The sequence below is a fragment of the Pleurodeles waltl genome, chromosome 3_1 (genome assembly GCF_031143425.1).
Source record: "Pleurodeles waltl isolate 20211129_DDA chromosome 3_1, aPleWal1.hap1.20221129, whole genome shotgun sequence".
Classification (NCBI taxonomy): Eukaryota; Metazoa; Chordata; class Amphibia; order Caudata; family Salamandridae; genus Pleurodeles; species Pleurodeles waltl.
This window is the reverse complement of record NC_090440.1, coordinates 1,693,017,131-1,693,032,269: the sequence shown is the minus strand read 5'-3', so window position 1 is coordinate 1,693,032,269 and position 15,139 is coordinate 1,693,017,131. Positions and strand designations below refer to the sequence as shown.

The following is a 15,139-nucleotide window of genomic DNA, read 5'->3' as shown; positions in this document are numbered from 1 at the left end:
ATGCTATTTCTTACTTTGAAATAGTGCATACAGAGCCAACTTCCTACAGTGGGGAACAGGGCAAGAACAGGGCAAAATAAGTACCTCTCCAGGCACAGACAGGAAGCAGCACTTGTTTCAAGCTCCCTGGCATGGACACACACGACCCTGGGGAGGAAGCCATAGGACAGGAGGATGCCCAGTAAGAAGTAAGAAAACATTGTTCCATGCTTTGGGCTAGGGTGGGCAGAAGTAAAATTTAAATGACTCTTAAAAATTCCAATACCTCAAGAGAGCTGCTGGGAAAGCCCCTGGAAAATTAATATATTTCTATTATTATTATTTTTTTGGGGGAAAACATAAGGGTGGCGAAACAGCTAAAGCAGTCTCTAAGACAGACCTGAAAAAAATATTAAACAGTTAAATAAACATGCACAACAGCCCCAGGCACTTAAGGGTACTATATTTTTGATGGTTGTGGATTAGCAGAATATCATCACATAACGTGAAGGAAGGTAATGGCTCGCACAGGCTATCCAAATGCTTAAGGCACGGTGGGAAGAAGAAAAAGTGAATAACAACAAAAAACAGGGGTGGCTGAAATGCCTTGTAAGTAAAATATTTTAGTTTAAAAAAAAAAAAACACACATCCGTGGCTTCTAAAACCTCAAGTACAACTATTTTGTACATTTGATCGTAGCAGAGGAAGAGCTCTGGATCGCAGAATAAGCTTCTTATGCAAAGAAGCCTATTTCTGTGGGACAAGGTAGAGGTGAGAATTCCTACTCAGTACAGTACAGTACCCTAATTAGCATCAAGGAGAGAAGACGGCGTGTTCCATGGTAACCATGCCTAGCACATTAACCATTATTTCGGCAAAAAGACAATGCCACTGTATTCTGTAAAATAGACAGGAGAGTTAGCTCTTCCACTGGCAACAAAGAAGAGCCATCTGCTAAAGTAAAAGAAACACATGCACACACTGAAATGTGACACTTGAGAAATCCACTACTTAAGGACAATCCTGTGTAATGAACCGGCTTTTACAAGAAAGTTTTCAGCGCTGCAAAAACGCACGTACCTAACCTTGCACTACGGAAACAAAACAGAAAAACACACTGGGATACAGAGACAAACTGAACATTACCGCAGCACACATCTATCCATTTGTTTCAGTGTAACAGGGCATATGAGGAGCGATGAAAGAAATGCCAAGGCACACAGTAGGGCGGGCATATCCGTTACATATCTGTTGCAGCTGAAAGCTACCCGGAAGTAAAGGGCCAGGCACCTAGAGATACAGCCTTACTGCAGCAAAGCTATTGGGCCTGCTGTACAATGCGATGGGAGGGGTCGACGTTTCAGCTCACTTGGAAACGGTGTCTGTGCACAGAGGCCCATAGCTTTGCCCTGCTATCCTGCTTTAGCAGCAGATCAGCAAAACCTGCCTACAGAGGATAACGTCACGATTTGCAGCCATTTGGAAGCTGGGCCACTCTATCTGCGCACAGGGTGGCAGGGAAGGGCTCCGCTGTACGTCCTTATATGGGGAAATAACACGCAGAGCTGAGAGGCCATCAACTAGTCCTCTGGGTGGGTCTGTAATGCAGAGGCCGCCGGGCACTCGTGCTTAACGGGTCGAAGGGCAAGCAAACTACCTACAGGTCATGCGTTCCACCCCTAGTAAAGAAACCACTGGACGAATGCACCCGCTGCATGCACAGAAACGGTGGCGGCCTGTTCCACTTCTAGTGAGATAGTTTACTGGTTTGTGGGTTAAGGTGTCACGGTTACCTTTAGCGGTCCGAGCTGAAGAAAGTGCAGGGAATGAGTCCCCTGAGAGTACTAGGCTAGTAACAATAACCGACAAACACTGGAACAACCACTAACTTTGGGTGCTAAGAAGTGTACTACTCGCCATGAAGCACTACAATTTATCGTCAGCAGCAGTAAGCGCTATATAAATGCAATTACAGCACAACTATATAGGCAGTACTTAAGTAGTAAAAGAATCAGTGCCGGTGGCCCAAGCTCCTCTCAGAAGCCCGTGCCGGAACTATTAAAAGTCAGCAAGCCGAATACCACGGCCACAGTCTTAAATCCACCTCAGGCCTCTTTAGTCTACTACGAGACGCCCCATGCTCCTTTATCTCACCCCTGCAAGGTCCTGCTTGTTTTTTTTTTTTGCCGTCTTTCTCTTCCTCTGTCTTCCCGATCTCTGTGTTTCTCCCTTTCTTGCACTCAGTAAATATCTGATGAGAAAAATAAGTGCCAGTCCATAAAATAAGCGTCGGTGGTCCCCAACGGCTCAAACTGAGTATTGCAAGTGGGCAATTAAACATTTCCTCCAAGTTCCCATAGCACGACCTGGATTATTATTATTTTTAATTCTTCTAACCATGTGAGCAATGAAACATATTCAAAGAGCCCAATGGAGGTTCCTCACTACCAAAATAGGACTAAGGGTTCCTTTTTACTGATGTCCTTAGAATACTTGTGACAAACCTAGAGTAAGAAACTGTGTACGAGGTTATAGCATCCTCCCAGGACATCATGGACACTAGTGTCCTCTGGTGGGATTTCCTTTAACATTCTAATGCACAGGGTGACTTGTAATGTTGTGTAATAAGTGTTATAGAAAAGCAATTAAAATACAATTTCAATTAAATTTGAATTCCAACACAGGTAGTTCACTAATCATTACCTATTCATGATATACGTGTTTTCTGGGTACTGCCAAGTACTGGTTGCCCCTTTCCGTAATCTGCAGTAATTTTTGGCGCTGCTCCCAGTTAATTTCCCCTTCCAGTTTCAGATATGAAGAATACACTTTTAATTTGGACTGACGTAATGATTTCATTCAATTACATCGTCCTTTAGGTATGGTTACAAGACCACATTTTCTGTTCCTTTTAAATACACATATGTCTGCATGTATGGTCTGGTTTACTCACATCTATTTTTATTCTAGTCTATGTGTATCACACAAACGTCTTTCTTCTGCGCTAATACACAACTACTTCAGCTTTTCTTAATCACTGGATTATTTTGGTATACTGGGGAGCCTCTCTTTTTTCTTAAACACAAATACTTGGTGTTTCCTCATCAGTCTTATATAAGCCTTAATGATTTGCCATGTCCACTGTTTCTATATCTTGGCTGTCCGTCACATGGAGCTCTTCATTCACCTTAGGTTCCTCTTTAGGGACCGAGATTCTTTTCCGATTTTCTATCTGGTCGTTTCTATCTTTATGCTGTTCAGTTAAGAACAAAATAAAGTATGAATATATATATATGTTTTTCTGCAGCCTTGAAAAAGTCACTAGCGTGACTAAACATGTGTTGGCTGTGTTTGGATGGATGTTCTCTCTCAGTGAATGTAACTGCACTTTCAAATAAAGAGACTTTCTTCTAAGAACATGTGAATACCTACGTGCCGTCTTCTTCTTCTGTCCAATGGAACTCACGCACTGCGGATCCTATTACTTACATCATACTGCTGTTTACACTGTGTGCTGTGGTCCGTTTTGTTCATTATTATTTGTGTATAGCCTTACACATTGTCTGTGTCTATGGGTAGTAAGGCACTTTGCCCACCTGCACCATATTTTATTGTATAATTTCCACTACTGTGATTACTTCCCTGGAAGTGCGGCTATCTTCACCCTTACTACCCCATCAGTACAGGAGAAAACAGTGATTTCTAGAAAGAAAAGCCCAGTAGTGCAACACAGTGCCCCAGATTGCCTCGAGTCATCTGTTGACTCTATGCGGGTATTAAGTGCAGACACAAGTAAATTGCTTATTACGGGCTGCAAGTAAGCATTAAATATTAATAAGGTACTAAGGGCCAGATGTATCACGATTTCCAATAGTGGTTACCAAATTGCGATTTTTTGCAAATCGCAATTATGTAAAATCGCTATTGGAATGTATGAAGCTCCAGGAGTTTCATATAGCGATTCACAAGAGCTCGCAAATGGACCTGTGTTATTAATATTCATGAGGTAGGTCGCAATTTGCAACCCATTAAGAATGGGTACAATCACAGGAATGGTGGCCTGCTGGGCTCAGCAGACCACCATGTCTGCTATTGCTTTTAAATAAAGCAATCTTTTTTTTATTTTTATTTTTAATTAAATGCAGCCCATTTTCCTTATGCGTTTAAAAAAAGAAAACTGAAAAGTTTTCTTTTCATTTTTTAAGAGTAGGCAGTGGTCCGTAGGACCACTGCCTGCTCTTAATGCCTGCTCTTAATTTTTTTTTTGCATGCTTTCACAAAGGGGAAGGGGTTCCTTGGGGACCCCTTCCCCTTTGCGTATGGGTTACCAATTACTTTAAATAGGTGATAAATTGCGAATGTCTTGCGACAGCATTTGGGTCACAAAACATTCATGCACAACTTTGGGATTCGGTATTAGGAAGGGTCACCCTTGACACGCCCCTTTCTAATACCAAATCGGTTTGTAGTCGCAATTCCAATTTGCGATTCAGTAACAAGTTACCGAATCGCAAATTGGACTTGATACATACCAAAATGCATTTCTGCGATCGCAAACAAATGTTTGATACATCTGGCCCTAAGTGTTGTGATGCACGGTGTATTAATGCAGGACACTTTGGTCAAGTTATTTTTTCTGCACTCAGCTTATTGATGTAATTTATTACACAAGCTTGTAATTGGGTGTGAGCAATGGTAAAAGGGAACTGTAGCACTACCACCTCCCCCTCCAGCCATCATTTTTAACAAGCATTGGCAATGCCAATAGGTCTCACTTATATAAGAGCTATTGGCTTTGCCAAAGTGGTTTTAGTCATGCTGTACACCAGCGTGCTGCTGTTCAGCATGCTAAAAGTTAGTGGCATAAGGGGGTCGTAAAGTGGAATGGTGAAGAGTGGAGTAGATTGGAATGGCAAACAGTGGAGTTCCCTAAAGTGTTGTGTATTGGGGTAGCATAAAGTGGAGTTGTGTAGAATAGAGTGGACTGGTGTAGGGTGCAATGGTGTAGGGTGTTGCAGAGTATAGTTGCGTAGAGGACAACACCACAGACTTCAGTGGCATACAGTGCAACATCATATGATGCAGTGGCGTGGATTAGAGTGTTGCATAGTAAAGTGCAGTAGCAGAGTGCAGTGGCGTAGAGTGGCATAGAGTGCAGTGGCTTAGAGTAGTATGGGGTAGAGTTGAGCAGAGTGGTACAGGGTAGAGTGGTGTACACTGAGGTGGCACAGAGTGCAGCGGCGTAGAATACAATGCTACAGAGTAGAGTGGTGTAGAGTTGAGTAATGCAGAGTAGGATTGAGTAGAATGCAGTGCAGTAGTGCAGAGCAGACTGGCCTAGAGTGCAGTGGAGTAGAGTGATGCAGAATAAAGTGCAGTGGTGCAGAGTAGTGTCAAAGAGTAGAGTTCAGTGGAGTAGAGTGGCATTTAGTGAAGTGGCATAGAGTAGGGTGGACTGGGGTAGAGTGCAGTGGCATAGAGTGAATTGGCATAGAATTCAAAGGTGTACAATGCAGCATCTTAGAATGAGGTGGCATTTACTAGAATGGTGCATAGCAGAGTGAAAAGTTATGATGAAAGCAGCATGGCTGACAGATTTTGTGAAAAGCATATGTTAAAGTTAGTGGACATTTACTGGTAGGATGTTTTTACTCCGTATTAAAGCATGTATAGGTGTATCTTGTTACACAGAATCTCAGAGAGCACAGTAGTATGCAAGGTTTTGACATTGATTACCTCGTCTATCAAACCGCGGAGAAACATGATTTGCACTGTGATCATCCTTGTTAGACCCTCTTGACAGATGGTATTTTCGTTTGCAAACTTTAAGTTTGCATACATTTGTAATTATGATGAAATGACTCATGGTTGGCTTGTGGGACAGCTTAGCCTCAATCCAGTAAGCCAAAGTTGGTTATGATGACAAGCCACCAATAAAGGCTATAGGCATGACTGGTGCATTGGTAAAAGGGGAGGTCTGATGCCATACCACTGATCTGTTTATTATGACATGGTGTGACAAAGGGTATAGGCCTGGCTTATTTACTGTGAAAAGCATTTGTTAAGGCTTTTAACGCGGTGAGACTGTTATTGGACTGTTAGAGGCTGCAAACAATCATTTTGTAACATGACATTTCACAAATTACCACAGAAGGCAAGGGATTTTGGTGTTACTTACCTCCTCTGCCAAACCCAGGTGGTAGACTATTTTCACTGTGATAATTCTCGGTAGGCCTTTCTGAGAGGGTGTTATATATTGTGTCGACAATGGTACATTTGTTCGTATTTGTAATTTTAAAACTCAATTCATGATGGTAGCAAGTTTATGACCACTTCAGTTGGCCTTTATTTCTTATGGCATACAGCGTAGCTGTAAGATGGATGAAACAGGTGAGAGGTGGATCTTTAAAAGGGGTGTGGCTAAAGAAGCATAAACAGGAATCCTGTCCAATGGGCATGTCATTAAAGATGTAGCTTAAAACATGTAAAGTAAACTCCTGTGTTTTACACTGCATATCATCCGACGCTTTACACAGCGTACCACCTGACTAGTACTTAGGTACCCTTCTATGAGTTTTTTAGTATTGCATACTGATATACGACACAACGAACATGCGACTAAAACAAGCCAGACCTAAAGGCTTTGCCTGATTTATACATTTTTAAACAGAATGATCACCGATACTTTATCACCTAATTGTAATTCATGTTCCTGTCCTCAACTAGACAATGCATTTTTTTTTATTTGTTGGTCCAAGTGTATCTGTTGCACTTCAGTGCTATTTAATGCCGATTTTATTAAACCCTGATACAGACACATAGGCCGATGCAATGGCATTGTTTGATTTACCAGTCGTAGTTATTATTAGCGTCAATTTGTATACATTTTTTATTTTTTTATTTTTATTATAACTGTTTTCTAATTCTGTGGAATATATAATATAAACAAATAAAAATAAAAACATACTATAAATGTTTTCAATCATTTACATATTTGAACCTGTAGTGGGAGAAGGCCAAATACAACTGATCAAACCCTTCCCTGACCAAGGTCTTTCAGATATTCATTTCCTCTCTGGGATGACATGTGCCTGGCAATATGTTCTCAGCTACCTTTGAGGGCAGGTCTGGAAAAGGCGTTGACTGTAAGCTACTGGCCGCGTGGAGGAGGAAGCAGATGTGCTCACTCCGGTGGGTACAGGATGCGGCTTGGGTTTTAAAGGCGTTAGGGGGAGAGAGAGGGAACTACAGGCTAGCCTCCGCTGTGCCATTTAGCAAAACCCGAGAGCAGAGCATTGTGGCTTGATTTACAGTATGTCTGTCGGCTTTGGGAATGAGGGATGCTGATCACGACGCTGTAAAAGAAGGGAGACTGTACCGGAACTGTAGCTGAAATCATTTAGGAATTTCAATGACAGCTGCGTACAACCGCCAAAAACTAATGCAAACATTCCCAAAGAGGCAGGTAGTTCGGACAGAACAAAACAGCTACTAAAATGGGTTCATCTTCCTGATGAGTGGAGACTCCTGCTTTCACCTGCATTTCTGTTTCTACAAGGTTTCTCTGAGAGTTAGGGGCGCTTCTTGTTTGCTGACCAACGGAAAAAAGCACAGGTTGTGACAGAGGCCTCCCCGCAGCTGAACCTCCTTGCTGAGAGTGAGAAAGTGTTAAAGGTTCCTGGGCCAGAGACGGTTGCGTAAGCCTGGAACAAACCTATGAAGAGCAGTGGTGACTGGGCTTTTGGCCTTGAAATAAAGCCTTAATGAAAATTAGGAAAAAACTCATTGCCTGGGCCCAGGAAGGCTTTGAGGAACCAGGAAAGTAGGGGGTGGTCCCTACAACGGGAAACTTTGGGTTGGGTTCTAAAGAACCGGTCCTGAGGACATTTATTCATGAGATATTTTTACATTCACCGCTATATGCGAGTGAAACTGTGGTTGTAAATGGCAGTATTTCACTATTAAACACAAGGAAGTGCCTTATGCATGTACCAACAGTGAGTGCATAGCTACTCTCAAGTGCCCATTTTTGATAACACCTGCCAAGCCGTTTGTGATGTTACATTTTTTTACTTCCGAACAATGCTTTTCATTCATAAAGCACTTCAATTCTTTTTAAAACTCCTGAGCTCCTGATCCGGTTTACTTTGCTATTTTGATCATAACTGATGTTCTTTTTAACTAAAATCAGATTGGGGTGTTTTACTTATTACACAACTGTAATGTTTTGGCACTGGTGTTCTTCTACACACATACATTTCTATCGTAATGGCCATGCTCCTTTTGCCAAACCAGGTTAAATAAGGATTTATCGCGGAAACCTCTCCCCCTTTAAGATATTAGATTGTGTTGTCTTTGAGGAAGCAACAGTTCCTATCAAAATAAAGACCTGTTTTCAGTACTCCTACACCGAGGAGCTGCTGGGAAAGAGGGGCTCTTCGCTGTCTTTCAGGGAGTATGCAACCTTTTAAAAGGTTACTGCTTTCAACTGTCTGCTTAACTTTCAACCATGGGCAGCTCAACATTTTAAAGCAGGCAAGACCATCATGGCGACCTGAGCGTCAAGTGGATGAGCATGCAGCCAATGGAGAAAGGGACACTTCCTGACCAATGAGGAGGACTAAGCTGAGCCTCAGTTCAAAAGTAAAGAAAAGCAATAGGAAATGGGGAGAGAGCGGAGGAAAGATGGGGGGGGGGGTGACTCGCCAACATATTCAGTGGTGCATGCCCAGCTTGTGGCCAGCCCAGATTCACGGCAAAACAGTAACCTCTGTGCAGAAAAAGACATGATTAACTAGCCAAAGCTCCAACCCCTCTCTACCTCAGACAAAGTGCATCGCGCTGATGGATGTGGCCTGCTCTGAGCTGCAGCAATACCACCTCTGGCTGTGCAGAGCACATCAATCTAGAGACACACATTTCCTCTACATCAGTGGAAGAAGTACATACAAGTAGCTTTTCCTCAAATCTGTGTCAACCGTGAGTCAAATTATAAGGCCACTTTCTCGTCCAGGGATTTTCCCAACACTGTAAACGTCAATGCTTCGCAATGAATCCTTGCAAGAATTCTTAGATAAGATTGCATTAACCTTTCCTTACCTTGAATTAGAGGAATGTATCTTGCAAGCAGCTTTGCTCTTTTCTTCTCGTATCCCTTTTGAGTGATGTCTCCTAAAAATATAGAGATATATAAATGTGCATCATTTATTTATAACACCAACATCTGCAAAATGATTATAAATTAATTTATTTTTGCAAAGTTTATATATACATATTCTTAAATTATGCAAACATACACAAGTACCATTCGTGAATCAGGGCCAAGTCTAGTATTTAACAAAGAAAGCATTTAGTAACACAAAAAACATGCTTTCAACCGAGTCCATTCAGCCCGAGCCGCGACGAAATCTTCAGAGCAAACGTGGGGACAGGAGCTTAATAGAACTGCTCGTGATAGGGAAACGAGGCCGCATCCCTGGCGGCCTCAGCTATGCTCCTCCTGGTTGCTGACCTGCAGCTAGGAAGAGTCGGCCGTAGTCTCGCACACGGACGCTCCGGTCATGCACTTGCACGCTCTGAAAGCCTCAGCGGTGAAGTCAGAGCCGCCAGTCTGCAGACACCCGTGTGGCGGCAGCAGCCTCAACCAGAGGCTTGCAGCCCTCGGTGTTACACCTGCAGCGTCGGTTGTGCACCTGCCGAGTGGTCTTTGCAGCTGCAATCGTCACTAGGAACCTGCACAGGAAGGAACGGCCGTTCCATAGTTCGATATCAAACCCGTAGCCTCAGAGGTAGCACAACACAGATTCTCAGCTGCTGCACACCGCGACATGGCCACTGCAGGGTCGGCCACGCATCTGGGGCCTCGGCCATTAACCTGCAGCCCCAGACACTGCACAGTGAGCCGCCACATGGGCGCCAGCATTCTAGACCGCCCACCGTTACCTGTGCACAACGCAGATCCAGACACCGTATTACCGGAGAGAGCGGGTGTAGAATGTGTGTGGAGTGTATGGGGGGGGTGTACGTTTGGAGAGAGAGAGTGTTTTTGCCATCACTCACAGTAAGATCTGAATTTAGCTGACGTGGGTCGATCCTGGGCCGCATGCTGTGGTGGGTGAGAGCAACATGTGAACAACACTACAGTAGGCCAATGGACGAAGAGGACTGACTGACAACCCCTGGAAGTAACTATAGTAGGTATACTTTATTAAAAAACAACATGCGTTTCTTAATGTTAGATCTTAAAAAACAAGTACACCAGGAAAAACACCCAAATCGTGGAACGCATTCCCTGGAAGGACTAATACCTAGTGCCTCCAACAGGCCCAATTTCAGGAAGACTCCGGCCCCTTCTACTGAGACAAACTAAACAATCTGAATATTTGCCAATGTTATCCTGCGTTTCTCGTTCACTGTCGCCCTATTGTGCAGAACAGCACCCAGAAGCCAAAGTGCCCTAAAAACTCGATGGCTCACATTCTAACCATAGGCCCTCAAGTGAACAGAAAATGATCCAGGAAACGAGCATTCGCGCGATTTAGAAACGCAAGAAGGCTTTTCAGAATGCAGATGGCCGTGATTAAATGACTGGTCGATCTCAAGAGACACGATCGAGGGAGCTGCAGTGTGAGGCTGTCCTTAATATGGCACTAATTCCTACAACGACTGCTAAAGGGATCTTTATGGGTGAGACTTGCTAAGGCGGACTGAGAGGCATTTTATCTACTAATTATAGGGTGGGCCCTCCAATAGCTACTAATCTCATATATGCAATCTGAGACTTTCACTTAGTAATGACTTGCTGAGATGTTGAATTGCATTACCTGTATTGTGGAAATGCAAATAAAAGAAGTAATATAAAAAAAAAAATAGATGGCCATGATTTGTCCGCTAACATTAATACAGCACGCAATACAGACCTGTCTGGAGGGGTTACACTCACAGTTTATAAGTGTCTAGTCAGTTTACACTAGCAAACTCCAGATTCACATTCCCCTGCTTGTGCAGCAACGTAATGCCTATTTGTAAAGTGATCAGAATTTGAGTCAGCCCCAAGCGAAAAATACAAGATATAAACTCTGTAGATATCAAATAAGTATTTATAGTAAAGGTGAACTAAAACTGTTACATTCCCCTTTTTCCCTTCCCTCGTTCTAACTTTGGAAGGAGACATGTAGCCACCACACAACCCACTTCAATCAATCTCTCAGCCCCGAGTCTATATTTGCTCTGCTACACCTTTGCATAACTCCAACACAGTGCTTAATTTGTAAATATAAACGTGCCGGTGCCCAAAGCTCTCCTCTGAAACACGCGGCTGCTGCAATTAAATGTGCGAGCTCGGAACACTGAGGCAGCTAATTCCTGAAGCCATCTCGGGCCTCTTTAATCCATTTACAGCCACTCCTTGCCCCTTCAGCTCACTCTTGCAGCGGGGTCCCTTTGTGACGCTTTTTCGTTTTTCTCTTCCTCCATCTTTCCCATATGTGTCTTTTGCTTGCAGTAAATGCTTGAGGCAGAAAAATAAGTGCCGGCACAAAAAATCCGCACCGGAAACCACCCGGCTCAAATTAAGCACTTCTCCAGCACCGTGCACAGGGTCCCAATAACCTCGCTCAAAAAGCTCAAAATCCACCAAACCGAGTTCCATGGCCCAAGCCACTACCAGTGCACTCCTGAAGCCCGCCCGTTACCAATCCCCACCCCCTCCAACCCCACCCCCGCCGGAGGAAGCTTATCCTGCTCATCGTTCCTTTACCACCTTGACCAAGGTGGCAGCACTGTCTTGCCTGGCTCGGCATAAAGGCATCCATTTGAGTTTGCTGAGGCAAGACGTGGTAGTAAAGCACTGCTGGGTGCTCTTTGTAGTCTCTAGTCCGTTATGGGAAAGGGAGTATCTGTAGCTGAAAACCATCACCCACCCACCTCGAGTCGGGCTAAAAAGCATGCATGCAACGAAGCGCAGCAGCAATCCCCTGCTCTCAGGCCTGAGGACATTTTCAGCATCTACACAATGATAGCTCAATATCTGAACTAAGGCAGAGTTACCTTTATAATGTGGTTGGGGCTGCATCACATACTGTGTGAATTGTATTTTTGGGAGTTGCCCCGGTACTTCTTTACTCAACAGCTTTAAAGTTAAAAAAAAAAAAAGTTCAGCAGATTTATGGTTGCAAACACAATGCATGCTACAGGGTAAACAAAATTCTCTTTCCATGCACACTATCTTGGACAAATTCCACTGTAAATTACCAGAGAAACTCAAAATGTACCTATCCTTTGAAACACGACCCGCCAACTTTCTAGGCAGATACAAATCAACTATCCTGCAAATACACTTTAACTGACAAAGAAAACTGGCAAAGACAAATGAAGAGTCCTGGCAAAACGACCTATCCTTACAAAAGTAGACAGTCATTGAAAACAAATATGGACTGTTGTGGCAAACCTTAAACTGACTGCCATTGCAAACATTAACTATCCTGACAACAAAAACAAACTGTCTCGGCATACACACACTATCCAACTTAGCAAGCAAACAAATAATGCAGCCATTGTGGTACATACTTTGCAAATATAAATACGTCTTAGCAAACACAAACTGTAAACATCCCTGGCAGACCCAACCAGATATTATGAGCAAATAGCCGCTAGTTATCCTGCTGAATACCTTCAGGCAATACAGACAAACTATCTTGGCCAGACAGCACCCAACCACAAGGGAACAACCCAGAGTAAAGCCAAATCAACTGCCCTGGTAAAATGAAAAGCATACCCATAAAACAGTTATTACTGGAGGAGACAAACTAACTACACCGAGTATAGACAAACTAATCGAGGGCAAAGACAAACTAACCATTTAGGCAATTCACTCTGGTGCAACACAAATTCATCAAACCTGGCAAACCTAAACTATCTTTACTGGGTAAACACCAAACAAAATTTGGGTTAAAAATAATAAAAGCAGTTCCTATACGAAAACACAAGAGCGCTGGCCTAAGAAAAAGCCAAGCAACTCTACTCAGCATGCACACACTGTCACAGGAAAATAAATGCTAACTACTATCTTAGGTAAACAACTACTTATTATGGCCAAACACTACCTACCTCAAGTAAACACACACTAGCTTGGGGAAAATAACAGGTCATTGTCTCATGGACACACAAAGTATCCAGTGGAAAAGCAAAACGTAATTTGGGCTACAGGCCAGGATCGTAGGAAAACATAAATAAACTACCCTGAGCATAAACAAAGCAGAACTAGTCATCTTGGGCAAAGGCAAAACAAACAATTCTTAGCAAAAACCATCATAAGCTAGAGTGTACTAATTATACCAAAACACAATCAATAGCAAAGGCAAATTGTACAGATGACAGAATCTGAAACCACTGTTGGAAACTCAGAGTGAGCCTGCCTGGGTAAACACAAAAAGGAGAAGATACTGGTGGCAGAGACTGGTGAAGAAGTCCCACCTTCATTCACATTGTTCAATGAGATTAGTTCGCCCGACACAAAACAGTTCATAAAATGCCAGCCAGAAATGCATTCCATCGCCTGTTCCAAGATCACAGGATCTTCATATTTGTAGCTGAGATTAGGGGCTCGTTTTAGAGCCATTGTGGAGGTGGTCTTTCTGAATTAAGGCCCAAATGTAAAACTGGGGAAGAAAAGCAGCCCTTTATGCAACAGAAGGGCTAGAGGTTTGCTCACCTTAAATGTGGCGTCAAATTCAACAAACTCTTAAAGCCCAATATAGCCCACATCACTTAACCACATTCCAGAGATAGAGCAGGATTTGTTGTTACCAATACAACTGAAAGTTACAGATATTATTTAATCCTTTAGCTTCTGTTTAGTTAGTTGGTTCGTGAACAAGTACACTGAATCCCTTTTACAAATAAAGGCAATGCTCGAAAAACATGAATGCATGAATGTCACCAAAGTGCAGCTGTCTGGCGTTCAAGAGGCGTAAAGGATCTACAACCCTTCATAACTTGGTTCAAGAATGTTCCAAGAGGAAACGGCTGGTCTACATGTACACAATTTACTTTTTTTTAATGAAGGGAGTAAATGAATATATTAAAGGTTAAATCGTTCTGAGAGGTCTCATCAGCCAATCGTTTGGTTACATTTACTAAAGTATTTTAGGCTAAATTAGCATTCTCTGCATTGGATAAGAAATGCATTTAAGCAAACATGATAAATACACAAATATTTAACAAAACATGTTTAGAAAATATCTCTAGAAGGGTTAAACCAAACCTTTACAAATGTTAAGTACAAGTTCATTTTTCTAGAAAACATGGAGGCAAAAGGTATAAAAGAAACTAGAATCAACCAAAAGTTGGGGACATGACAATATAAAAATAAAATAGACACGTGAGGTGGCAGTTGACAGATAGGGTTCACATCACTCTTCGCCAAGTTGCTTTAGCACTGCTCTGCATTTCAAAAGAATATTGCGAAATACTTTCTATGTAACTCTCGCATGCCACTTCAGGAAAATAGGTTGAGGTCAAGGAATGGTAACCTTAGTAGCCCGAGGTCCGATTCTTTCGTCTCCACCCCATTAATTTACACTGTTTACAAAAGGTTTTCTACCACAAATCAACATTATGCCCATGTTCTCCAATTCCTACCCAGGGAGGAAAGATCTTGTTAATGTGTCTCCAGATTACAAATAATCCTGATGGTTCCTTCAGGCATGGAAGGGTTTTGTTTCTGAGAACCTGCCAAGAATCTTGAGCTATGGCATAGGGCTACATTAAAGATAACCATATTCTATTAATAAGGCCTTCATTTTTCGATCTCTTACCAATGGTATAGTCCATTGTGATTATAAATTGCTCCACTTAGTCCTCGCCTCCCTTAGGAAAAAAAAAAAAAAAAAAAGCTAGGATCACTGCAGCAAATAAGCAAAGAAGCGCCAGTATAAATTAATCTAACATTAACAATGACATTAATCAAAACATACTCAAACCCAGTTCGAGTCATACCTTTACACTGACTTTTAGATAGCGCTACCGTGACCTTTACTCCTGCACGGAGCCTTAAGGTTTACACTAGCCGCACCCACATACCTAACCTGAACACTCATCCATACACTAACTTGTCCCTAAAGTTAACACTAAACTTTACCACTACACAAACCCTAAATT

The 15,139-nt window shown here is 42.6% G+C and overlaps 1 protein-coding gene across 1 annotated transcript in view; it reads right to left on the bottom strand.

The window, feature by feature from the left end:
* DIP2A (disco interacting protein 2 homolog A) overlaps window positions 1-15,139 on the bottom strand; it is a 637,392-nt gene that overhangs the window by 526,071 nt on the left and 96,182 nt on the right. The window contains exon 2 of the mRNA XM_069225498.1: window positions 9,080-9,151. Within this exon, the coding sequence (XP_069081599.1) occupies window positions 9,080-9,151 (72 nt within the window). The remainder of the gene's footprint in view (window positions 1-9,079; window positions 9,152-15,139) is intronic.